Source organism: Eutrigla gurnardus (assembly GCF_963514095.1).
Source record: "Eutrigla gurnardus genome assembly, chromosome: 3".
In the NCBI taxonomy this organism is placed as follows: Eukaryota; Metazoa; Chordata; class Actinopteri; order Perciformes; family Triglidae; genus Eutrigla; species Eutrigla gurnardus.
The window spans coordinates 13,873,528-13,899,950 of record NC_139917.1 but is presented as its reverse complement, the minus strand read 5'-3'; the positions used below and the strand labels follow the sequence as shown (position 1 = coordinate 13,899,950).

The 26,423-nt window shown below is 41.2% G+C and overlaps 4 protein-coding genes across 4 annotated transcripts in view; 3 read left to right on the top strand and 1 right to left on the bottom strand.

The window, feature by feature from the left end:
* The window catches only part of stx8 (syntaxin 8), a 42,915-nt gene extending 37,999 nt beyond the window's left edge, over nt 1–4,916 (bottom strand). The window contains exons 1-5 of the mRNA XM_084005790.1: nt 4,788–4,916; nt 3,941–4,040; nt 3,738–3,832; nt 3,385–3,495; nt 24–157 (exon numbers count right to left, since the gene is read on the bottom strand). Coding sequence (XP_083861916.1) covers nt 24–157; nt 3,385–3,495; nt 3,738–3,832; nt 3,941–4,040; nt 4,788–4,804 — 457 coding nt within the window. The 5' untranslated portion in view covers nt 4,805–4,916. The remainder of the gene's footprint in view (nt 1–23; nt 158–3,384; nt 3,496–3,737; nt 3,833–3,940; nt 4,041–4,787) is intronic.
* Nucleotides 4,917–7,096: 2,180 nt separating this feature from the next.
* LOC311010679 (TBC1 domain family member 24-like) lies at nt 7,097–11,850 on the top strand. The gene is made up of 11 exons (XM_084005266.1): nt 7,097–7,328; nt 7,525–7,727; nt 7,819–8,080; nt 8,206–8,322; nt 8,441–8,857; nt 8,950–9,189; nt 9,361–9,516; nt 10,469–10,532; nt 10,684–10,782; nt 10,888–11,194; nt 11,295–11,850. Exons 1-11 carry the CDS (start codon nt 7,123–7,125, stop codon nt 11,468–11,470), a joined length of 2,247 nt encoding a protein of 748 aa, XP_083861392.1. The 5' UTR covers nt 7,097–7,122; the 3' UTR covers nt 11,471–11,850.
* Nucleotides 11,851–12,513: 663 nt separating this feature from the next.
* On the top strand, nt 12,514–17,412 carry LOC311008484 (uncharacterized protein). The gene is made up of 3 exons (XM_084002173.1): nt 12,514–12,640; nt 13,872–13,929; nt 14,058–17,412. Exons 2-3 carry the CDS (start codon nt 13,881–13,883, stop codon nt 15,149–15,151), a joined length of 1,143 nt encoding a protein of 380 aa, XP_083858299.1. The 5' UTR covers nt 12,514–12,640; nt 13,872–13,880; the 3' UTR covers nt 15,152–17,412.
* A 320-nt stretch (nt 17,413–17,732) lies between these two features.
* cfap52 (cilia and flagella associated protein 52) lies at nt 17,733–24,977 on the top strand (the record flags this gene model as incomplete). The annotated part of the gene is given in 11 exon segments (XM_084005537.1): nt 17,733–17,808; nt 17,937–17,995; nt 17,998–18,091; nt 18,244–18,269; nt 18,275–18,346; nt 18,855–18,961; nt 18,963–19,004; nt 19,937–20,051; nt 24,211–24,342; nt 24,782–24,891; nt 24,893–24,977. Coding segments are annotated over 11 exon segments (918 nt in total).
* Nucleotides 24,978–26,423: the final 1,446 nt, after the last annotated feature.

Genomic DNA, 26,423 nt, shown 5'->3' with positions numbered 1-26,423 from the left:
TGTATTCAATCGTGTGTTATTACCTTCGATGATTCGCTGTTGCTGCTGTTTGATCTCTCCAAAGGTCAGCCCTCTGGTCTCTTCTGATTCGTTGACGAGCCAGGGGTTGGCCCCAGCACCCCCACTCGTTCCCGCCCCTGCGCCCATCAACGTCGACCTGTGAAACATCATCATAAAAATACTTTGTTTCCAAAATGTTTTACGGCAGCTCTTCAAGATAAAAAGATAAAAATTTGTTTTGGAGGCCATGAGATTTCTATTCCTAACAAAAAGCAGAGCAGCAGCCGTTAAAGTAACAAAGACAAATCATCCTGGATAAGCCTTGGCTTCTCCCGCTTTCCCTTTCGGCCATGTGTATTTTACTATGTGAACAAAGATGTGTGATGATGATTTAATGGACATGCCCGAAATAAATAAATAAATAAATCCTACAGTGCTCTACATCTGAAAGTAGACGCAAAATGCGTGTATTGGCGGACAAAGTCAAAAACACTCATCGTGAATCAGTGACTTTCAGCTATATAAGTAAACACAGTGAATATGCCTGGTTGGGAGCAATGCACATCTGTACAACTCTTACAGCAAGCACATCTGTACGAGGCATGTTCCATTTTCAATAATGCACTCTTTTTCAAATATTTTCACGACATCAAAACCCCTCTACATCACAGAAAGGAAAGTATTTACCCATTTTGTCTTTTAACATTTTTGAATGATTGAAGAACGCCAGGTTAGCTTCAAGCAGTGTGTAAACAGTGCGAGTTAAACTTTCACAGGGCTGCTGGGGAGGTTTTCCCTCTGACGAAGTGACAGACCAGAGAGCTCTCTGTGCTGTGCTAAACGCCGCTGTGTGGTTTAAAAGCTATTCTTCTGCTAATAGCTTAAAGCTGTATTTCAACTTTCACCCTCTTGCAGTGACTGGCTCAGAATCCCTGCGTGAGGCTGGATTTAACCATGTCTGCGGTGAGCAAGTCATCTGCTGGTCAAGCTCAAGGGAAAAAAAGTGACTCGAGCCACATGCAGACGGATCAGCGACTCGGGACGATACTACTCACAGTTTTGTTGCGGTTTTTCAGCACTCATAATTCACTCTCCCATTGGCCAAAGGGAAAGCTGTTTCGTTAAAATTCTTTTTTTGCACGAGCAAAGCATAAAACTACTTTCATCTCACCCCAACTCATGCGTCTCAGTGCGATGACTAATTCAAGCAGCTTTTGAAGTGGTCTGCGAAGCATCGTCAGACCATTCACAATGCTGATGCCATCAGAGGAGCAGGTGAGACGAGGCATTTGGTCTAATCGCTCTGACACGTTTACTATGAGACTGTGTGCCAGGCCTCCACTTCCTCCACGAAAGAGCCCGGTGTGTGAAGATCCAATTAACCAGTCAGTGGGGAGCATCGAAACCAGTCGGGCACATCTCTTGGCAGCCACAAAGTGCGAGACTGCCGCCACCGGGGATTGAGCACCCAGGTCCTGACTGAATGACTTGGTCAGGGGAGATTTAACTAATTACAGCTATTTCCAGTGCAATCAAATACAATGGAAAGGTTAGTGAACAATGGTGGAGAGGTGAGTCTGGGGGGTGACAGGGTGAACTGAGCCTTCAAATGTAGGCGCCATGTCCTTCTTTTGCTTAGTCTGAAATGGAGATGCTTAGAATGTATTGTTTCAGGGATAGATTAAAGTCTCCTCTGTAACCTCTATCCCTTTTCTTCTTCCCAAAGTTCTCACAAAAAAAAAGCAGAGCAGCTTAGATTATCCAAGCATGGCCAATCTAACCCCTTCCCTCATTCTGTCCCCAGAGACCACACAGTGGGAACGGGTCCTACCCACAAATCCAAATTACCCACCACATATCACTATTAACGTTAGGTCTGACTGAGCAAACTAAAAACCATAAGACCACATGATTGCAGTTTGCCAAGCTAATTTATGATCAAATGTCATTTGAGATTTTTTTTTTTTACCGAGTCTTTTATGTAAATGGGGTGTGTGGTCTGTTAAAAAGATGAAAGCATGAGCAAAGCGCCGCTAAGTAGATCAATCCCCAAACCACAGCTTGTAAAAGATATCAGAGAAAGGCAGTCTTATGTCAAGGCATCAATAAAAGCGTTTTTTCCCTAATCTGGTTCTACTGATCTGATGGAACAGTGATGGTTCATTCTACACTTATTTCAGCTGCTCTTCAAACCTCTTCGCACAAAGCAGACTTACTGTACTGTACAGGAGTTTTACAATAAAGGCTGTGCCTCTATAGTGTAAAAGAAAATGTGCAAAAAGCACTTATTTACAAAACAGACGTGACAAGTTTGGAGGGAGTTAACAAGCAACATGACACCACTTCCTCTTCCTGTCCCAACAAATATCACCTGGCTCAGACCAGGTCAGACTAACATAAAGTAATGACCGTCTGCTGCCTGTTTTCAAAGCTTTCACACTGACATCACATCACATGATGAAGAGGATATACGCTATGACAAGTTCAACAATGAATGTAAACTCGCTCCTTCCATCCTTGTTCATCAAGACACACACACACACGTACATTCATATGTGTGTGTGTGTGTTCACTTCAGGAGGTGCCAAATATGTGATCAGCAGTGCGAAGCGAGCAAAGCTCTTAATGAAAAAGAATTAGCCATGAAGTTAAGCGCCCTGTCAAAAATGGCAGACAGACAGACTTCCTTGCGAGCGATGGCACAGGGAGAGGTCACAGCACATGGGTCGTACCGGATGTGCAAAGACTTTCACAGAGAGTTAGTGACCGGTGACATATCATCAAAGCAGAGCCAGTGACCTCTGTGGTCAAGGACGTAGACAAGAGAATGAGGATTCATTATTTTTAATTGGACGTCCAGCACTAGATATTTGAAAAAGGAAGAAAAGAAAAAGGATCTCAGAGAGGAACATCACAAAAATGATAGGTGGCATGTTTCTGAGCAGGATGACACTGATGCATCATGGGGTGATGCTTGGTTTGGCCTGTCAGACACTGACTGACAGTGACAGACAGATTTGGGGTGGAGAAATGTTACAATTTGCTTGAAGTACTTAAGAAACAAGCTGGCTGTCCCAGAATATTGTTCAAAATGAAAGCACTCGAAGAAAAGCACCACCAAGTGAGGACTATGTGAGGATTTGAGGCACCTCATACGCATTTGCCAATGTTTTTTGTGGACATGTCATTGAATCCCTACCAGCTACAGGGGGTACAAGGACAGGACAATGTATTTACAAGTCTGAATTCAAATGAAGTACCATATCGATCATAGATATGTTAAGATTGACCAAAAACCATTGAAATTTGGATCTAATGGTCTGATGGTCGAACATACCGACTTCCTTACCTTTTCCTCTCATTAAGGATAACATGAATAAATACCTGGAAGGTTCAGGCTCCATGATGTCTCCCTTGAATGTGGCATTGAGCTGCTTCTCTCTGGTTAGCAGGTCATCAATTAGGTTCTGCCTCCTATCAGCTTCTGACTGCATTCTGATGAGGTCATGTTAAGGTCACGCAAAAGGTCAACATCACTTTAACCACCTTCAGTGAACGCACAGAGGATGCTCCTGACACAGAAACCTTTTCTATTTTAGTAGTTAGGGCAGACATTTTCAAAACACTCTATCGCCCTCTATAGGAATAAAACTGCTACTACAGTCAAACTCCAGCCCAAAATGTAATCTTAGTCTCATGACTTCCATCGCATGGAACATTCTCAGGACAAAAGATACAAGCGCCGAGCTGATGACGCTCGCAGCAAGCCCTCTTTAAGCTGGGAAATATTCTGTTTGAGCTTCTGCAGTGATGCCCGTAGTGTCATGTTAATCTGAAAAAAGACAGGAGACATTCACAGCAACAAACTATTAGACAAACGTGACTATGTCAGCAGAAATGTGTATGCAAGTCCACTCTGTTTGTGAGTGTAACACCTTACCTTTGCAGGGTTCCCCCCTGTCCTCTGCTGCCTGTTTCGCTCATGAATGTTTTCAGCTATTTCCTGTGCCAACCGACAAGTGGCATCATAATTCTGTAGCCTAGAGATCAATAAATGGGATAAGATTTTACATGTTAATTACTGATTCATGACAAACAGTAGGCACTAAACAAAAAAGGTTCATCACCGATCAGTGGATTCGTACAGGGTGAAGACAACTGACTTATCGGTTTCATAATGGTGTGCAACCTACAACAGTATGTTAAGAGAATACAATAAAACGCAGTGTTTTGACTAGTTTGGACATCTGGCTCTGTATGTGCAGGGCTCAGGCTGCCAGAGGGCTTCGTGTAGCTCGTTGGTCGTTTGTGATGCTTCAGTTCAACGTATTATGCCATTGAGTGTCTGAAAATGCTACTGACTGGCAGAATTTAATACACACTTAATACTAGTGTGTTTGTGTTATTGCCGTTTAGTATAATGAGATAAAAGGTCAGAGAATAAGCCCGAGCTTTAGCTACATTCATCTGGTGTAATAGTTTAGCATTGCGTTCTTCCTCTTTCGATCCTGTTGACGTTAACAAGCTCTTAAATAGAAGAATATCCACAAGAACACCCTGACTCAGTAGTGCCATACTACTTCATCGAACTCATTCACATGTCATATTATAATGGCGTCTTAATAAAATGCAAGCGTTGTATCTGTTTAACGTTCATCTTTACAGAAAAGGGCTAGCTAGCAGGGTAGCGTTACAGTAGCTTCCTTACTAGCGTTAATAACGTAATTTGTTAATAGTTAATAATACGGTTGTGACCATTTCTTATAGCACTCCAACGTATTGCTTACCACAGATCCTGAGACATTGTGATTAAAGATCGCTATGAGGAGAAAAACCACTTAGTTTGAACCATCCGGCAGTAATCACCAGCAAACTGTGTCTTGTTTGGGTGTGACGTCACTACGACGGCTCCCTGCGTGGTACAGTTTTTTGTAAAACTTTATTGAGTGCATAGTCATGACATTACAAGTACAAGTAAGAATATTGATTCCTTTATTCCTCGAAACAAAATCAAAATATTTGATGAACAACAAGGCAATATTGATAAATAAAATAACATTTTAGTAAAATAAATATTCTAGTACTAAAATAAATAGACTAATAATACATAGGCCTAGGCATCTTCACATTCCAGCTGTCAACGTTAATCCATTTTCTGTTTCTCTACACAGCTAAACTTGTGTACGGCTTTGATTTTTAATACCTAATATTTTAATACCTAATATAATACCCAATTATTCGGATGTGATTAAAATGGTAAGAAGCAGTCATCCATCAGCTCAGAAACAAAAACAACACAAGTGTTGGAATCAAAGCATTAAGGTGATATCAGGAAAGCTTGCAGAATTAGAATATAGGTGATTTTAGCTTGACTTTGTTCATAGTTCAAGTATTTTGAGTTGGAGTCCGTAATTCCAGAGAAGATCTCAGAGCCATCAGGGGAGATTTCAGGGTCTCTGGACGCTTTCAGAACCAAGACCACGAGGTACAGAACCTGTTTCCTGAACACCTACAAGTGCAGTAAAATTGAAGTAAACTCACAACATACAACACAACAGTCAGCGTGACACGTGACACCTACAAAGACTTTGAAAATACTTTTTTGTTGATGTGGTCAGTCCACTTTTTTTTATATGCTCTTAATGAATCCCTGCAGAGATCTGCATTGTGACTTGAACCAGTGCTTTCTGTTTCTATTTCCCTGTGAATATTGATTCTGAGATGAGTTTTCGTGTTATTTTTGAGTAACTTTTTACATCACAATCAAGCAGTGGCGGCTTCTTTTTGGAGAAATTCAATGTTTTCTCCCTTATGCTTGATCATTGTTCCATTGGCTATTTGGTTAACTGCATACTTTTCTAATGTATTCTCATATAATGTAATGCTCTTATTCTGTGAGTTTTTTTTTTTTTCAAATTAATATCTTATAAATAATAATCCAAACTTTAACTGTTTGTTATTAACCTATAGAAAATCAAATCTATTGTTTTGCTGGCAAAACTGCTTTTTGTGTTTTTCCACTGTTTTGTGTAAAGTGAGACCTTCCTTCCTTTTCCCGAGGAATTCTGCCACACCTCGCACCTCACACCCTGCCTGGTGAATTCTGTCTACTGTTTATGTGGAACTAAAGAAATGCCATGTAAACGGAACATTTTCAGATGAGGGGGTTGCCGTTTGTTAGATGCCTCAGAACAGCTGCATGGAAGAATACAATGGTACATGTCTCACAGTCCTATGAGACAAACGCGTCTCCACGGACGGAATATAATTCAGTCTGAATGATGTTTGTCTTTTAACTGCTTTCACACATTGTCCCCAAAGCACACGTATGAACGTGTGTTCTCCCAGCCTTCATGGAAACTCAAATGGAGCAATGACAGCATGCCTTCTCCACTCATGGGGCTAAAGACTTTGTTTTTACACGCACCGCATGCGGAGCCCACATATAAGATAAGTACTCATAGAGGTTTTATGTTTCATAACCAAACAGTAGTGTTTGGATCAAAACATATATCTGTTGTGTAGAATAATAACTTTTTTTGAGGGCTTCTTGGAATACCCACTTTTGACATTTTGATGCTATGCATGAAGCGATTTCAGAGAAACATGTTTACCCTCCTATTTCTGATGACCTTATTCTGAATAATGTATGCTATTATAGCACAAAAATGTAAAAAAAAATAAAAAAAACATTCAAAACTCAAGCCATCTGTTTTTTGCAACAGCAACGGCACCGGTGAGTGAGAGGATGTATGAAACAAACACTGTAAAGAACTGTGGGGGTTATTTGAAGGACGCTTGGTTAAATCATGGGTTTATAAAAAGTGTGTTTCGTCATGTGATCTGAACATTTTTATCCTTTGTCTGCTGCTTCTTAATATGGTGGGAATTTAAACACCTCCCCCCCAGATTAACCGCTTCTCAGAATGCCATTGTTACCACAGGAGCATCAATGACGTTTTCTTTTTGTTTCTCCACTTTTCAATGGCTGATGTCACCACAAACAAACCATACCTCTGCACCCGTCTCACATGACGGCAGCCCACAGGCGTATATAACGCCCTGCTCATCAGAACATGCAGCTCATGACAGGAGACACATAACCCTGGAAGACCTGGGACGATGATCGACGTTTCAAGAACCCCGGAGTTCTCCAATTGTGGAAACATGAATTCAGTCTCAATGTGCACGTCCCCAGACCAGGACCTGGGCTCCATGGTAGGAGGCAGGAGCAGGCAGAGGTCTCACTCCTATTACAGTGCAGAGGACAGTAAGCACTATGGTGTGCAGACGCAGACGGAGGGAACCATCCTCAGACCTCGCTCAAGGTATGTTTTCACATTCCACTTGCATTTTTTTTAAATAATCCAAATGATCAGACAACAGACATGCATTCTCACAATTATGTGTATTTGGTTTTTAATAGGCAAAACTGTGATAAGAAACAGACCCTGCTCAACACTTTAAAAAAGATGAATAATTGTTATAGGATACATAATTAACATGGTATCAACTGCTCTCCAGGTCCTTTTACAGTTATGAGACGTCAGAGAATGTCTCTGATTATGCCGTGCTGTCTAGTCCGCTGACGCTGATGTCAAACTCTCTGCTCCAGTATCAAATGAACAAAAAGGAAAAGAGAGAAGGGGATGGGGCTGGCCTTCGTGTCACCTCCAAGAAGTCCAAGTCTAAACTGAACAGGCACTCACAAACAAGAGAACTTCATGGTACTGTTTAATGATTTTAAAAAAAATATAACATCATGTATTAAAAGCAGTATAATAAAAATGTAATTGTATGAACGCATACTTTGCTCAGGCAGTAAAGGCAATCTCAAGCCAGTGTCCATGATGACCATCTCGGAGTCGCACAACTGGGAAATTAACTCCTGCTCAGGGATGAAGTACGGACAGTTTGTGGACTGGGAGAAGATTGACCCCGAAGCTGCACAAAGATATCAGCAGATCCTGCAGAGCGATCACCAGCAGCTGAAGACGATGGGCCGAGAGGGATTCTGGGCCACACCGCATACACTACGGGCCAAAGCTTACTATCACATCATCCACAGCATCAATTCCAGGTTGGCAGAGAGAATTTCATACTGTCATGAAGCACATATGCATTCATAGGAATTGATGACACTTTTTGCAAAATCAGTGTGTCGATTTGAATTTAAATATAAAAGATCTTAATTTGCGTATGCAGTAGGTGCGTCACTCCAGGCAGAGACGCCCACTATGAACTGACCAAGACGCTCTTTGGAGAGCAGAAGATCAGCAGCCATCCGGTCCCGGAGTACATGGAGGCGGGGGAAATACCCAGGTACTCTTGTGGGATAATATTGATGCATTAGCACAAACATGTTGCACCACTCGTTCGTAACTGTTCACATAAAAAAAACAGGTGGATCTGTAAAAAAAAAGTGTCTTCTCCCATCCAGATACTGTCTCAACAACGCAGGTCTGAACTCCGTTAAAAAGATCCTCATCTGCCTCGGCAAATGCTTCCCGGACATGAACTTCTGCCCCATCCTGCCCGAGCTGGTCTCCCTCATCCTCCACTTCAGCGAGGACGAAGCCGAGTGCTTCCACAGCGTGTCCCGACTTATCTGCTACGACGACCCCAACAAGCGCTACATCGACCACACCTTCCTCACCTACCGCGCTTCCTGCATGACCTTTGGCGACCTCGCCAACAGGTGCTGCAGAGGCATCCGCAAGCTGATCGCCAGCTCTCACCAGAACCTCTTTGACTTTTACTCCGACTGGATCATGTGGATATTCGCTGACCTCCCGTTCACGTACGCCATCAAGGTGCTGGATGTCTACATACTGGAGGGCTACAAGGTCCTCTACAGGTTTGTTGCTGCTGCGTCTTCTGCATTGGAGACACAATAGTGCGTGTGTCATTGCTCGTGACATCACAGTAAACGCATCGTTCTTTGTGCAGGGTGGCGTTGGCTTTGCTCAGCCTCTACAAAGTGTCCGTGTCGTCTCGAGTGGCAGACGTGGAGGACTTCAGGACAGATATGAAAAAGTTTGTGGAGAGTATAGCTCGCCACTGCACGGCCGAAAAGCTCCTGGAAAAGGCCTTCCTGATTCCAATGGCCACGCGGAGAGAGCTCAACCTTCTGTTCAATGCCAACAAGGACTCGCTGATGCAGAAAGGCGTCAGCATACACCAGAAGAGGTGAAAGAAACCAAGAAAAAAAAAGAAAAAGGGATATGTTTGTCACATGTTATTAATGTGCTTATGATTCAAATGTGTTTGGAAATACTTTTCATGATGTGCATCACTTAAAATGGCACATTTGTCTTCAATTTCATATTTTCATCCTAGCTCTTTTTTCTACTCCTAAAGGCAGTCGGTGGAGACGGTGAACTTTAGCAACTTGACGTCCAGTGTTGTGACAGGGACCGAGATGAGAGTCGTGTGGGCCTGGGTACCTGAGCGCTTCTCCCTTTTCAGCCCCATTAGGCTGTTTAATACAGCTGAACACGGGAAAAGCCTTGCTTCGTAAGTTACCTTCATTCCACACACCACTGAGAAACCACCTGAGAGACAAAGTACGAACGAGTTGTTGCTCCACGGGGCACAAATTATGGCCGGGGGTATCTTTCATATATCAAAAGCCTTCATGTCTTTCAATGTGTCTTCATGCTTGCATTATTAAAGGCACGGTTCACCCCAAAGTAAAAATAATATATATATTTTTTCTCTCACTCCTTCTCTTACCACTCTTGTGGTGCTCAAAAATTAAAAATTTAACTGAAATAATAAATCAAAATTATTCAGGGATGGAAAGATGGTCCGGATTACTCATATTTATTTATTTCTTATTATCATCATCGTCCTTTTAATATTATTTTATTTATTTTTCTTTACTCCCTCTATCCTTAACATATAATAATATACACATAATAAGGAAAAATATGTAGGTATGTCTTCTACCCTCATTTTCTGTGTGATTTGCTGTTTATTTTTTCTTTTCTAAATTCTGTAATTTTTCATGCAATAAAAAAATCCACAGATCTTGTTGTGAGCCGTTTCATGTAGGAACTGTGGTTGAAAGAATATAGTTCCTCCATGAAATCACTAATAACTTTGGTTTACCTACAGGTAAGTGTAAAAAAAAAGATTAGTGCACTGTAGCGTGAACTGTTTCTTTAAATGAGGCCAGTTCCCCACGGATCAATGAGTGCTGAATGCCAGTGCCAGCAGTGAAAGCAGATTCATATGTCTGGTTACGTAACAGCAGACGACAGTGTGTTGTCACTGTCAACATGTTTGCTTTGAGTGTGATCGAAGTCAAACAACTCACAATTCAGTTCTTCAAAGGCTGACAATAATAACATAAAATGTACGCAGCGCAGGCTGTGTAGAATACTTACTTACGTGCTAGGTTTAGTTCCAGCAGTTTATGGGATATTACAAACAACACACTCTTTTGTTTTTCTCTCTTGTGTAGATTCTATTCGTACGTGGAAGGACACGAACCAGCACTTCTGATTATCAAAACTATGGATGAAGAGGTAACATTTCATAACATAATGATTATTGGGATATTTTTGCTGCATATGTTTTTTTTTTATAGAATCTTGGATTGATCCTAACATCTCTTAATGCCAGTAATGATAATAATTAGCTTACAGCACTGAAACATGAACATTTCTCATTTCTCAGGTCTTCGGTGCTTTCCTGTCAACAGATGTGATAGAGAGGAGAAAGCATGACTCTGAGCGTCTTGCATATTTTGGAACTGGGGAATGTTTCGTTTTCACGGTGAGACACGTACAGGTTTGCTGTAACATGCTTCAAGTGTGAGTTTGTGTCAACTTCATAGGGTATCTTTATTATTGCAAACAAGACATCTGCTTACTCTTTCAGCTTCGTCCCAGCATGGAGCGCTACCAGCAGGCTATGGTCAACATTATGACCAGAACGGCTTCCCCTCAGCAGGTTGGAGACAGCAGCCTTGCCTTCTCTCAGGTATCCAATAGTGACTGCTCTCCCACCACCACCACAGCCAACACGATGCTGACCTGTCCTGCTGGAACCCCCCAGGACCCAAGCTACCTGACGGTCCCCTTTACTGCCCCATCAGAGGAACCCATGACTGCCAAAGAGCCAAAGAGACCGAAGGAACAACAAGCCTCCATGTTCATTGCAGGCAGTGACAGCCAGCTCATAATTGGTATGCCAATGAACATATTGTCAGATTTTTAAAGTAAAAATAAAAAAAATCAAGTCAAGAGTTCATCACATGCATAATGCTGATGTATGTCCTCCTTTAGGTGGCGATGGAGGCCACGCACTCCGCCTCCAGGAAGACCTGGAAGAGGGATACTCAGAGCCCTGCGACACATTCAAGAGCACCCCACTCTGCAAGGGACATTTCAAGATCCAAGCCCTCGAAGTGTGGGGCATCCAGAACTCTATTTCTCTCTCACACAGTCTTCCCTCTCAGTAGAATCACGTGAGAGCAGCTTTGTAACTTTGCATCTTTCTGGAAAACACTCAACCGGTTTTCCATGATGCTGATTCCCTCGACTTTTTAATTTACTTTCTATTTATTTGGTGAAATGCACATATATGCGAGTGAGATTTTACTTTACAATCCATCTACACGTCATCTGCAGTAATGAATCCTGGATTAATCATAACAAATAAATAACAGAATAATTCTGCTTTCACCTGCCATAAAGACTATACATTTTGCTGTGTAAGCCATCTGTTGATAAACCGCACCTTTCTTGGATGTGTATTCCAACTTCTATGTGTTTTATTTTGTTATATTTGCAGTGTATTTGCATTTGATACACAATTAAACGTCATGCACTTTTAACACGTGATGATCCGTCAGGTGTTTTTTGTTTTCTCAGTGTCTAATAACTTATTATTCAGACAGACATGTTGTGAACATTATGTATTTAACTGTGATGGGGTCAGAAGCAAATGCGATTAATACTGAAAACATATTTTAACTTCCTGTTTTACTTTTCTTACTTTCTTAGTTCAAATCCTTGACATTATTATTATTGTTGTTATTATTATTGTTGTTATTATTATTATTATTATTATTATTATTATTATTATTATTATTATTATTATTATTATTATTATTAGTGCATACCTTGGCATTTTTAACCAAAGTACAAGCTGGGGCGCTGGGTTCAGGGTCCAATCTACTAAAAAGAAATGACCTACCCATTTTGGGCCATTTGCTGCGTTCTAGTGCTGTTGAAACTATTGTACGTGTTAAGGACACAACCTGATCTTAACTATGAAAATGTGTTGCTTGTTTCTTTTATTGTTTGTGAATGAAAAGGCTAAATAAAGTGATTGCTGTACATAACGTGTACTGTTTTCTCGTAATCCCAACGCTGCAGCACAAGGAAGCAGTTTACTTCGCGCACGAACAGATATAAATCGTAACAACTGCCAAACTTCCGAATTTACGTGGGGCATGTGAAGGTATCGTGCAACGCTCGTGCTGCGGGCATCAACTCCACAATGATGCAGCTTGTCCGTCCAGCGAGCTGCTGCCACCTTAGCTATCTTTAAATGTGACGCGGGTTGAATTTAAAACGTTGCGGAAAAAATGCTGTGACTACCTTCGGATATAAGGATTATTAGAGAGGTGGGACTCGATTTTATATGTCCTGCTGAATCTCATACGCCTTTGTTATGCTAGCTAACGCGATAACAACGTTAGCTTAAGCTAAGTTAGCTAATGGCTAACTTGGACTTTTTGTGTAGGTGTGTCACAGATAAACAACCATCCACTCTTATTTGCAAGCCGCTAAAGCAATACAACAGTTTGCGTTAACAATACAACAATCGGGGGCTCTCTAATGTCAGCGTTAAGGCTAGTAGTCGTACACATTGACAGAAGTGACAGCCACCGTATCGAGATCATACGGTGTTTTCTGATTCAGCACTGGCTACTGTCCAACTCCAGGTGCATTCTGTGACGCTTCTCAACACTCATCTATTATATTAGCATCGTTTAGCATTGGTTCGCCTCTTATTCTCATCCTACTTTACTCAGATAGTACACGTTGCGAAGGTGAAGCCTGAACCCCTCATATTCAGCATTAAACATAGCGGAGTTAAATAGTTGTTTGGTACATCAACATACCGACCTTTGTGATTGTTAAACCCTGCTCCAGTGATGCTGTGTAGTCAGCTAGCGTTTCGTATTCTGGAAAGCAGAGCTACGTGTGTCCACTTGACCCAAATAACTGAAACCTACCTGTACTGTCACAGGCTACATCATGAGTCTTTGAATGTAAATGTGTTGATCTGTAATTTAGTTTGCATGGTCACTTCATAGATTTCACAGTAAGGAAATATCTGTAATCCAGTGTGCAGTTTTAAATCTTGTTTTTAGCTTCACTTATTAATCAGCTGATAAATAACCCCTATATTGGCTCATATAAGCAATTATATTGTATCGGAGTATATGTCAGCCAATAAGCAACGAGACATTGCAGTACAGAAATTACAAACTAGGTTTGTGAACATTTCGAAAATATCACTATTGCATAGTTTGCCCACTAGAGAGCACTGACAAGTTGATTTTTCAATAGTAATCTTGGTCAGAATCAATTAAAAACAACACATGTAAGGGCTTTGTATCAAGGTTGTTAGAAAAATAAGTGCTATTTGCCGATATATCATCAACATTTTTTAAACCGTAATAAATATATACAAGCAATAGAGTAATACGTAAAAAGTATATACAAATGAATACTTACACCAGTGCAAAATAGAATAAAATATGTATTCTTCTTAAAAGACCAACACATAATCACTGCCGAGTATTCATATACTGAGTTTTTGTCTGTATTTGTGTTGTATGTAAATAGGCTGCAGTCATGGACCCAGACGGTGCATCTGACACTAAAACAGAATCTTCAGAGGAAAGTAAGTGCTCGTGCTTCTTTGTATTGTCGTATGTTTTTGGGGGTCTACAATAATTATCACTGATAAAAAGGTTGTCATTGTAATTAACATATTCAGTATTCAATATATATATATTCTTTGTTCCTCAGGTCCCGGAGAGGTCGTTGTGAAGTTAATATCAGAATCCGATTCCAATGATGCTTCAACTGCCACTGAGCACGAGAACTCCAAGTGTTACCCTTGCTCCATCTGTGGCAAAACATTTGACAGACCATCAAAGCTAGAGAGGCATAGACCTGTACACACAAGGAAGCCCAAGACTCTTCATCAGTGTCAGCACTGTGAGAAGAGTTTCTCACACCAAGAGAAGCTGATCCGACACCAGAATTGCCACAACAGGACTAACAAGCACCCCTGTCCTGACTGTGGGAAAGTTTTCAACAGACCTTCAAAGTTAGAGAGACATAAGCGCACCCACTCAAAGAAACCAAAGGTGCCTCATCAGTGTTCCTACTGCATGAAGACGTTCAGTAAACTTAACAAACTTGTCCGTCACAAGCGAATGCACACCGGGGAGAAGCCGTTCACCTGCTCGGTCTGCGGAAAAGGATTCTCCGAGTCCGGCCACTGCAAAGCACACGAAAAGACGCACGAGGAGCAGCCGGAGAAACCTCACTGCTGCGCAGACTGCGGGATGTGCTTCTTCAAGGCATCGGAGCTCCGCCGGCACTCGCGCTCCCACACGGGAGAGAAGCCGTTTAGGTGCACCCAGTGTGAGAGCTGCTTCTCCCGCTCAGAAGGACTTAAAAGACACATGAGGAGCCACACGGGGGAAAGACCGTACAAGTGCGTTATCTGCACAAAGCGGTTTTATTCTCGTCAGGATTTGAATATTCATGGACTGACTCACTCGGGAGAGAAACCACATCTTTGCCCGGTGTGCGGTAAAGGCTTCTCCCAGCTGGGCAACATGAAAGAACATGAACAAAATGTTCATATTAAGTCCGAGAAATATATTTGCAATCAGTGCGGGGCGACCTTCACACGGTACAAGTCGCTGACAAAACATCAGAGGACGCACACAGGAGAAAGGCCGTATCTGTGCCTCACCTGCGGTCGCAGGTTTTCATGGAGCCATTCTCTAAGCAGACACCGGAGGACGCACACACACAGACAGATGTCTATGGACACGTCCAAAGACATATTACGTTTTGAAGGAGCCTCTGAGAATCCTCACAGTTGAAAACTAGAAGGACGGACATCTTCCTGGAGCAACAGAGGAGCTAAAATGGACTGATTTGTAGTGCTTATTTTGAAGCTTTGCGATGATTCACCTCACTGCTTGATTTATTTGTCCACAAAATATCAGCGGTAATTTATCAGTAAAGGGCTCCAGATTAGCATTTTCTATCCCAATATTTTTAATTATATTTTTAAATCCCAATTAGTTGTGTTCACTTAATTGGGTGATAACAGATCATGCAGCTATTTAAGTGCACTGCTGTATGAAGCGAAGCTCTGTTTATATCTTCCTTTAAGACAGATTTAGATAATGTGGAAGAATATCTCATATCGTGAACTATTTGTAATTAACCAAAAACTCTCAACCAAAGTAGAGTTGCCCTGCCACAAGACCTGAAGCACTTATTCCACGTGCAACAAAACTGAATGCTTGACACAATATTGACAGTGTTTGTATCCGTGCGCTTATTGGAGGTGTCAGACTGAAGTCTAAAGAGTAAATATCAGCTGTCCAATAGTGATTAACTTCATTGGATGTAATCTGCTACCTCATACCTTCGTATGCTCAGTCTGATCAGACAACGTCCGCGCGGCTCCGAAAGCTTCCGACGCAGCTGTACACACCAAACATATGTGTTCCCGACCTCGTCCGAGCCTCTCCAAACGCTTCAGACGTCCAACGGTTGGGCCGGTGTGTTCCTGCCTTAACACCGTCGAAGGGACACAAACATTAACCAGCGCAAGATGTGTGCATGGTTCAGTTCAGTAGCTCAGTGATTTTTGAAAGTTGACCTTTTTTTAAAAATAATTTTCAAATTTTTCAACAATGAAATGCCAAAAATGTACTCAGTAAATGGGTTTTTGGCGAGATGACTGGAATTAGGTCTGTGGTTAACATACATTTTTATAGATGTTAACGTTAAGTTCCACCCTATGAAGTACATCAGTGAGTGGATACCCCACTATTGAATTTTAAAAAGTTTTACATGTCTTAAAAAAGGAGGTTGCTAACAAGACTTCAACATGCCAACTAGTTTGTTGTTACAGCTTGTTATACTAGTAGTTCCTTTATAGCGACAATGGCGGTTGCAGTCACGCTTCAAAAATCCTAAAATGTGTTCATTTGTGAAGATTATCTTGCTGAACAAAAGGTGTATGTGTCATAAATGTGTGTTTGCCACAGAGCTTGTTTTCTGCAATAAATAAATAATGGTATTGTCATGATGCTAACGCCCGGGGTTGGCCAAGAAAAATACGTCATCCCTGCAGCACTCTATGGTCAATGCTATACTGAATCAGACTAGAACCTGGCTGTTACATTATTCTTTATTCAGGTACATTACCTCTCGCCACCTGCTGTGATGACATCACAGTGTAGTCAGGAGAGCTTTAAAGCTCATTTAAAACTCGTGTCAGACAGCGTTTTGAACCATAGAGTGCAGCAACAGTCTCACTCTGATATGAGCTGTGCAAAATAAAAATGAATGTATATATATATATATATATATATATATATATACACACACATTTGTTTTTTTTTTGTAATGCTATCGACATACACGGTACTTACTGTCAATTACATTTTGCTTAAGTTCACAGTGCATAATAATAACACAATGGGCCCGCACTCTTAAAAGTATTTAAGTATTGTGCTCAAATGTACTTCTACTTGTGTTGACATTGATGTGTATTGAACCGTGAACTACAGAAATCTCTCTGAAAACTAGTCCCCAATAAACTGTATTCATATAACAACTATTGCAGTTCAAGCAGCTTTTGTTGTTGTGTATAATATCTGTTGTGGACCAGACAATTCTGCTGCATGTTGCCTACTAAACCGTAGTTGCCTGTACGCTTTTGAGTGTAATGTCAGGTCACACAGATTAAATAGTGGATCAGTCTCTATCAAGAGGAAATACACAGAAATAATATATATTGTAGCAAGTTGTTGTTCGTAAGAGCTATCAGCCGATTTGAGAAAACAAGGGTTGCATTAGTTTTTCCAGCAACAATTGAATGTATTAGCATTTAGCATATCTAACACATTACAGTAGAAAGACACAATGTTAAATCACAAGTCAGTCACCTACACCAGGTCCACCTACCTGCATCATCTGTCAATGAGTTGGCCAGGACCCCCAAGCCTATATAGGTTGACCCTTCACCCATGTGGCTCCCTTGTTGTCTCCATACCAGAACAAAGGAAGCACATGGATGTGAGTTATTGGACCTTTTCCCTTGAATAATGACCTTTTATGACTGGATATGTTTGAAGTAACTGATCTTTAATTGTTTATTTCTTAATAGATTCCTGAGTTTACCATTTACCATTTGTATAAAGAGAAAAAGGATGCATTAATTAAGTCAATATCAAGTTTTCTGATTTACCATTGTGACCTTTTGTTATGCAAGATCAGTAATGCTTATATTTTCACATCCTCTGCTTAGACTAAATCATCCGCAAATCATCTGTCGAATAAAAGAGTGAACAGCAACCTGGATCCTATGTTTAAATGTACACAACACATCAGATGTTCCCTGATCCACACCACATAAACAGTGCAGTTTTTCACACAACGTATATGGTTTTTTCAGCCGTTGCTCTTGAAACACGGGGTGTGCCTCAACTTGAGCTAGATGCTGTTATCGGATTCAACGGTAGGTCTATATAGCATTTACACATGCAAATCTCACTCTATTCAATATGGGACCTTTAACTCAATTAGCACCATTGTATGAGAGATACCCCTATGCTCTCTAATTCCACATCTCTCTCTTTTTTTGAGTGTGTTTTAGTGGAACATCTGAATTATTTGCGACCTGCTCTGAGCAGGACATCAGGGTGCGGCATATAAGCCCAAAGAGCTGCTGCGCATCACCTTACCCAACATAACTTGCAATTCCCTGGACATCCTGGTTGACGGACGAAGCATCATCAGTGGTGAGAAACATGGAGATATATCCGCAAGCAAGATACTGAAGCCATTACTACAAAGCATATTCGGTTTTTGGTACTTGTATGAGCTTGTAAAAGAACTGGATGGATTAGCTTCAGTGTGATTTTCTACAAAAATGTATTTCACTCTCTTCTAGCATGGAATGATGATAAGATCCGTGTGTTTAACCTGAAACTGGCAGGCTCATGTTCATCCAAAACGCACACAGAATGGACGTGACAGCCATCGCTGCCACCAGGGACTGAGGATCGTCTGGAGGGGGAGATGGAATGGTCAGTAACAGAGATGAACCGCAGTTGTCGAGAAAATTGTGTAATATTCAGTGTTTCCACCGAATGGAAACATATAGCGACACATTGAAATGCCCCTCAGGTCATATAATAATGTTAATGAAATTGTTCGAAGGATGAAAGTTTAATACAAATAAAAAAATCAATTAGTTTGTTTCTCCAGAAAGTGTGAAGCTGTGAATTATTAAAGATCATTTAAGTTAAAATGCTTGCATGCAAAGGGTCACATGATTTAATCCATTATACATCCATGATAAAGATCCAAGAATAAGATAAACCCTAAAATATACATATTCAACATTCAACTCTCAGCTTTAACACATTGGCATACAGTTTATTTGCAGTTTGAGAGAAATAAGTCATGCTGAAGATTGATTTAATTTGTGTTTTTAATTCCTTCACTGATGCAAAGGGGATCTCCTGTGAGGTGGAATGAGTTTGGGCTCACCTGTTGCAGGTTTGTGTTTGGGAGCTGCAGCCACATGGCCAGCGGCTGTTGGAGACCACGGCAAAGCACAAAGCCGTCATCACCTGTATCAAAATCAAGAATGATGACAAAGAGTGTCACCGCCAGTACAGATGGCGCCTGCATCATTTGGGACCTAGTGTGAGTAGCCCAGCTTCATAACCCAACACTTGTGTCTGAACACATCTCACATCCAAATATGTATCCTCATTAAACTTCTGCTATCGTGTTGTTTCGTTTAAGCCGCGACACAAAGTCAAATGTTCAAGTGGATGACAGGCTGATAAGTTGAGTCCAGTTGAGTTAAAAAAAAAAACAAGTGGAAAGAAAAGTGTGTTACTGGATCAGTTAATCACATTATCTTGTAAAAAAAAAATCTATATATAATTTCTAATGAGATATATAGCCACCAGAGAGAAAAGTACAGAGTGCTGCTTTCAGGATTGAGTTGTAATGAGAGTGAAGTGCTGAAGCAGTGTCTGCATGGAACAGTAGGGGAAAAAGAAATCCAGTGCATCCTTTATGAGGAAATCTTAAAATCCTTTAATCTGCAGGGCTTCTTCAGTGATTTATTATTATTATTATTATTATTATTATTATTATTATTATTGACTACTAACAAGCAAATGCTGAAAAGAACATTTATCAGACAAACAGCCTTTAGCCATAATGAATCTCGATTGGCACCGTGTCCCGCCAGATACATCATGTTCCACGTGTGTGTGGAACATTGTGCATTGTGAAAGCACAGTACATGTAACATTTTTTAACACATAACTATACTATTTTGTTCACATGCGGGTGATCACATTAAAGGTGCCAAAATTCCAAGTTCAGAGCATGTCTATGATTGCGGGATTGCCTTCACACGACTCTCAACGTGGCGATGGCTGGGGCTGTTAGCTGGCGGTGCTACTGCTCTGAATTTCAAATACACCACTGTTAAACTGCACCTGGAAGCCGTTGATGTGAGAGCACTTTCACCGCGTGGGATTTTTCTCGACCACTGATATGCTGTTGAAAGTCAGCCTTCTATCGCCTCTCTTTTTTTCATCGTCTACCTTCTTCTGCAGTTCCTGCTGTAGGCGGTTTGACAGTCTTCGTAAGCTGATTGTCAACACACAGATCCGGACGGTGTGCTACCACCTAGAGGAATACCAGCTCATTACCAGCAGCACTGACAGAAAAGTGATTATTTGTGACTTTCAGTGGTGGAAGAAGTATTCAGGTCCTTTACTCATGTAGTATCACACTGGGACTTTGTTTTATGATGTGAAGCACTTTGAGTCTGCCTTGTGTATGAAATGTGCTATACAAATAAAGTTGCCTTGCCTTGCCTTGCCTTGGGAAAGGTATTTTCTTCAGTTTATCAGAGAGATTCAAATTCAAAATCACTAACTGGTGATACATAGTCTTCACTGGACAGGAACACAGCTCGGTGCATTTTAAAGCAATTCCAGTAGGCAGTGTTTGTAACCCATTACTGTGGTCTCAGTTTCTTTATGATAAGACCTGTTTTGGTTGGTTTTACCCGCTGGCATGTAAGTTGCATGTTGAATTCCCTGGGATGCAACTCAGCAACAAGGAAAAGGAATGATCATGACAATTCCTAAGGGTGCAAAGACACTGGCACTCACACAGTCATAATGTAGATGTCTCATTATGCTGTTATTGTTATTATAATCTGCACTCAGCTTACATCAGAGATCAGCATTGAGAAGCACAGTGAAGACTTGCACACACTTGCAAGTCCTTAGATGAATTTGGAACGCTTGTAATTTGTTTCTCAGCTGAGCAAAATGAGTCACTGTGACCGGGACACTCAGTCCATTTAAGTCGGTTATTTCCTGAATCATTTTGATTATTCGGGCACCACTTATTTACATAAGGTCAGAGGTTCATAGTAGCAGAATGGAATGGCTTGTTTCCTTGATTGTGCACTTCATCCACACCCCCTGAACCCAGCCTCACTCTAGACCCATATTGTTGCCTCCCCTGCATGCTGAGAGGTGAGGACAAGTTGTGCTGATTAACGCAGCGGTGTGGATGTGCTGAGTGAGCAGAGCGAGGGTGAGGAGGAGGGATTCAGGGAAGGAGAGAGGGGGGTGGGGGCTGTGGCGGTCGTGCCTTCCTGCGGATGTGCCTGTGCCGCCCAAGTGCCAGCCAGATCCACCATCTGCTCATCCCAGGACACAGGCGCTCTGTCTGGGAGAACAAATACCAACGCTCTGCTCTCTCTCCTCTCCTTACTCCAACCCTTCATCACTTCCCAGCATGCCTCTGTGAGTAAAATCACAGAAAGTAAACCAATAGAAATTCGGAAGAAAGGTGTGAAAAGAAAAACAGTGGCCAGGAGGAAAAAAATAGACAAGGGCATGAGGCAAGTTTTGATGCTGGATTTAGTGTAGAAAATATGGTGCCTGGAGTCGTCTGGTGTCTATATATGGAATATGGAAGTCTCTCAAGAACTCTTCTAGAGGACAGGAGCGATAATGCAGGTTTGTATTGTGTCCAGGTTAGTGTCACCTTGATGCCTAACAACATTTAAATGGAATAGCAGCATGATATAAGCCGGGAACATCACACCTCAATACTAAAAACATTAACTAGATATTGTCATGGAATTTACGTTGATTTTTACAAAGGGAATGTATTTTCCTGGAAAATAAATTCTAAAGTTATGGAAATTTCTTCTATAAATAAAAGAAAATACCCTCAACAGCCATAAAAAAAAGTATTTTCACCATGTTTTCATAAAATCAAATCTCTGAATGATGTGAAGAAACCCAGAATGTAGAAAGGAATGAAACTGGAAAGTTTGGTGTATATAAGTGCTGTTGAAGTGGCGATTTCTGGCTCAGAGTATGAAATAAAATTATTATTATTTTATTATTTTTTGTCTGTATAGAAAAGTTTTACATATATGTTGAAGGCACTACAGGCAAACATGGTAAGACATTAAGATAGATCATCAATAGACATCGCTAACTTTTGGTGAATTTAGGAGAAATCTACCGACATTAAAAGACAAAGTGCACTAAAATGAACACCTAAATGTGAATTTAAAAAACATGTTATAGAAACAAAATAGCCCAAGATCTCACAGTTGACCAGTGTGAGAAAAACGAAATGTGTTTTCCTGTAGCATCTTCCCTTAAGCTCTCAACCATGCAGGTGTGCCCAGGTCTTTTCTCTGTGATGTTACTATAAGGCATCATTTTTATTGCGTGTGTCCGATCGATAACACTCTTGAAAAAGCCAACTGGATAAAATGGAGAACGTCTGCACATACATAAAAGAATCAAATACTATATAATGAAGAACATGTTATTAATAAAATAACCTGTCCTTAAATACATGATGTCTCCGGCTCATTCTGAATGCCTGTTTTTAAAGCGTCCATTAGGAGAAAATGATGCTCATCGCGTCTGTAGTTGATGCAACTGCACTCTGGTTGTGAACTCTGGTCGTTCCTGGTGATAAGCTGAACACTATCAACAGTAGGCCCGACATTTCACACTCACCCCCGCATGCTGCAGGTAAGTCATTTCCTGGTGGCCCATATGTTCTGTCTATGAGCACATTTCCAGACTGAGGTGGAGGGAACACAGGTGGTGCCAAGACGACTCACACAGGTGGGAGTCTCCAATAAGCTGCTGAATGGGATAACGAAGCAGTTCCTGGTTTTATGAGGAGGAATCAATGGAGTAAGCAACTTTATTTGTTTGTTGGAAAGATGGTACTCTCATGTTCCCTCAGCCGAATGAATCAGCGTAGTCTGCACAGCTGCCGTACGTTCTGATGTGATGCCGACTTAAATAACCCTCCGGTCGTGGTAGTGTTTTCCTAAATTGTTTTTTTTTTAGGAATATTAATATCAGGAAGCCATTCCATCAATCAAGCCATTCAATCTTGTCTCAGGCTGTAATGTTGGGCTTCTTCTGTGCAGCTCTGTGGAACTTTTCCTTTTACATACAGCCTTGTGATTAATGATGCTTAATATAATGAATGATTTAATGTATGTTAGCCAGTACTCATATTAAACTTCAGCGTCTAGTTAACTAGCAGCTTTGCAGCTAGAATAGATACAGATTTTCAAAAAGAAGATCTTTCAACACTTGAGTTTCAAGTGCAATCTGCTCAGCCTCTTTTTTTTTTTACTTTGAAATGGCATCTGGAATTAAAGGACACGTATGATGCTTTCCTTATGCTGTCTGCCTCAATGTACCTGTATTCACCCTCCGTCTGCAACGCTCCAATTTAGCGTGTTTCAATGGAATTGCGTTGCTAGGCAACATCCTGGGTCCATATTTACTTCCTGTCAGGTGGTGTAATACACATACAACGCAAGAGGAAATATACTTGGGTTGCATCGGAAATACGAAATTAACATGCAATTTAATTTATCTAGATTGAAACCTTCTTGTGGAATCAATAGTACACAAAGGACAGCTCTGTAACGTCAATAGTTGTAAGTAAGTTTCAGCTTTGCTAGGTGGAATATGTTTTTTTATGCAAATCATATGCGCTGTATATTTTTGTACTTTACTTTCTGAATGTGTGCTATGTTCATTTCTCTATTGATTGAGAGTTTCAATACTTCCACAGTATTTATATAGCACTTTATAATCAAGAGGACAAAATCTCACTTTTGAAAATATGGGACCTTCAAAAACACACACAGGGACTGAGATCACCACTAAATCTTCTATTAGAAGCTCATTCGTACCCGATGACTCAGAAGACTGATTTTAATGATCAAATCCACCTGGCCCTTCAACAGTACTTAACTTTTCATATAAATAACAAGAAAGGGCCCTTGTCATGTGGTGCTGTGATGTCTCTGCTGCCTGCGCTATAAATAACTTGCCTTCCGTGAGACTTGATACTTTGACAGCCAAAGCTTGCGGGATGATTACATCTCATTTAAATCGGCAAACACAGTTTCAATTGGGGTGTGTGTGTGTGTGTGTGTGTGTGTGTGTGAGGTTGATAGAATCCGACTATAGACCTACTCATTTCCATACAGACTACAAATAATAAAGCAGTTAAGGTAGTCCAAGGTGGTTTTAGGTCACATATTGCATATTACCATAATAGGAAAACATACAGTATATAATAATATAATGGAAGAATAGCACAACCATAAAGGGATGCTGTCACCTGCATCATCCGTAGCGAGTTCTCTTTGCATCAATCTTCACAAGCAATTAGTAATGTAAATGACGACAGCAAAGATCAGCAGGCCATGTGTCATTATAGGATGCCTGCTTGATGCCTTCCTTTGGAACACTTGAACAATGGTGCTGTTGACCTACTATGTGTGATGTGTTAACTTCCTTCCCAGGTTGCCTACTGGCAAGTGTATGATGGATCTGTAATCAGAAAGCGGGAGGGCTCACGGTCTGGGGCCATCAACGGCATGGACATCTCACATGATGGCAAACCCGTTGTGACAGGTACGGCCCATCACACGTCTGTTGCATCGCTGTTGCTGGGAGCAGAGTAGGGACCAGTGCCTTGCTCAACTGTGATCCCATGTCAGCCCCATTCTCCTGAACATGATGGGGGCACAAACGTCCACTTGGACTATAGGATGAACTGACTAGAATTTGGTGGTCAAAGGTCACATTCTTATGAGAACTTATGAGTACACTAATTATGACAATTTCACACTCTTGTAATAGGTTAAAATGATGAAGTGATGACATTTGGTCAGACATGAATGTAAACTGCAACTTCACTGGTCGCTGGATGCAGTTATTCAAGTTGTAAATGTATTTTCTATTTCCGTCCTTTCCTTAAAAACTATGAGTGGTTTCTCATCCCTTCATTTTCATCTGCTCTGAATCTACGATGCACACTGTACTAAAACCTCTCTCACGTTATTGACATGTTTTTCACCTTTTCACGACAAGCTGGTGAAGGTGTGGGACTACATGCAAGGTGAGGTAAGCCACATTGGTACCGCTCACTGCGGCAGTATCACCAGCATGAAGATCTGCTCCAATAACCGCATCATAATCAGCATCAGCCATTCTCCGATGGAGATTCCCTCAACCCTCCTCCTGTTTGTGTGATGAGTCCAGGACACTTCACGCAGAATTGTCATAATTACTATGAACTCAAAAGTTATCAGAATGACATTTGACAACCAAATTCTAATCAGTTCATCCTTTAGTCCAAGTGGATGTTTGTGTTCATACAAAGGAAATAAATTATATTCAGCATCATTACTTTGTTAGATTCTTTCTTTTTCCACTGGAGAAAGCATAAAGACGTGAAAAGAGTGCACTCCCCTGACCAGTGTCGTCAGTTAAACAGTAATCCCCCACAGGAGCTGAATATAGGTGGGAATTCACAGACCTAACATGAATTTAAAATTATACTTCAAGGCACAAGAAGGCATTCTTCACATCAAAGTGTCTCCATTTTGCTTCTTTAGACTTCTTGAGGCCAGCAGAGTGAATGCTGCTCTACAGACCGCCTCAATGCCGATGAGACCAGAACGAGTAAAGACAAGTATGTTGTAGAGTGCATTACATTTACTCAGATATGATGCTTCTGTCTGTGGCTGTAGAGACACTGCTCTATCAGACAGAATGATCAACTCGGTGGAGTGGGCAGATTGAAAAGGTCTGGACGCGGACTATAGAGACAAGGAGGAGGAGGCCCAGATTCTTGGCCTCTTAAGCACACGGCTGCTGTCAGCTAATGTATCAACAGCCATTCCCTGAAGGGATTCTGGTTAAGACAGCAGAAAGCCTCTCTGACTGCCTCCGATCTGAACCCACTCTCCTTACTATTGTTCAAAATGGCTTATCTAAATAATTAATAACTCACCGCTGCTTCCCCCAAAAAGGAAAATGGCAAAAACCTGCAGTATGAACCAAGTCAGAAAAAGAATCCCTGTATCAGTAAACAAGCAGGCATCTCTGCCTTCACGCGTCCCCACCCTCCTTATGAAAAGAGGACGATTTTTGTTAGTAAATAGAATTAGCTCATTTGTCACAACAGTGTTGTGTGCAACAGTATTATCTACCAATGCTGGAATAAAAGCAGAAATATTGGACGGGGGCTATCTATTTCAATAAATCAGCACATCTGGCCCACTACATTTTAATCATTATTACTAGTGAGCTGTGAAATTAAGCTTGAATCTAAATATAGCACAAAAGATGTTGAAATCCCAGCTGAACACCAGAGCTGCACGTAAGGTGCCCGGGCCGAATGGTTCTTTTCACATCCACCTTGTGTGGTTTCAGGGTGCAGCAGCAGCAGAGTTAGCGTGTGTGAAGGCGGCAGAAGGGCTATTTATAGGAATGTGAGGCTGTAAATACGTCTGTGTTATAGACAAGATGTTTCCACAGCAGACTGGAGCAAAATAGACACTACTATGGGTCGATTGTTAAGCAGAAATGTTAAGGTATGTACATATGACCTTACACTTCCTGCATTGGGACTGTGTATGTCGGTGACTTGTTTCTAGGTGAACATGAAGAAGTTTTACTGTCACCACTAAAAAGGCTTTCAGGAGCAGATTTGTCTTCATGCCCCTGC

What these genes read in the sequence shown, in the direction of transcription:
- LOC311008484 (XM_084002173.1), top strand. Translation starts at nt 13,881, where the DNA reads ATGGACCCAGACGGTGCATCTGACACTAAAACAGAATCTTCAGAGGAA. An exon ending in AACAGAATCTTCAGAGGAAA is followed by an intron (nt 13,930 to 14,057) that starts GTAAGTGCTCGT and finishes TTTGTTCCTCAG; the next exon opens with GTCCCGGAGAGGTCGTTGTG.
- LOC311010679 (XM_084005266.1), top strand. Translation starts at nt 7,123, where the DNA reads ATGATCGACGTTTCAAGAACCCCGGAGTTCTCCAATTGTGGAAACATG. An exon ending in ACAAACAAGAGAACTTCATG is followed by an intron (nt 7,728 to 7,818) that starts GTACTGTTTAAT and finishes TACTTTGCTCAG; the next exon opens with GCAGTAAAGGCAATCTCAAG. An exon ending in TGACAGCCAGCTCATAATTG is followed by an intron (nt 11,195 to 11,294) that starts GTATGCCAATGA and finishes GTCCTCCTTTAG; the next exon opens with GTGGCGATGGAGGCCACGCA.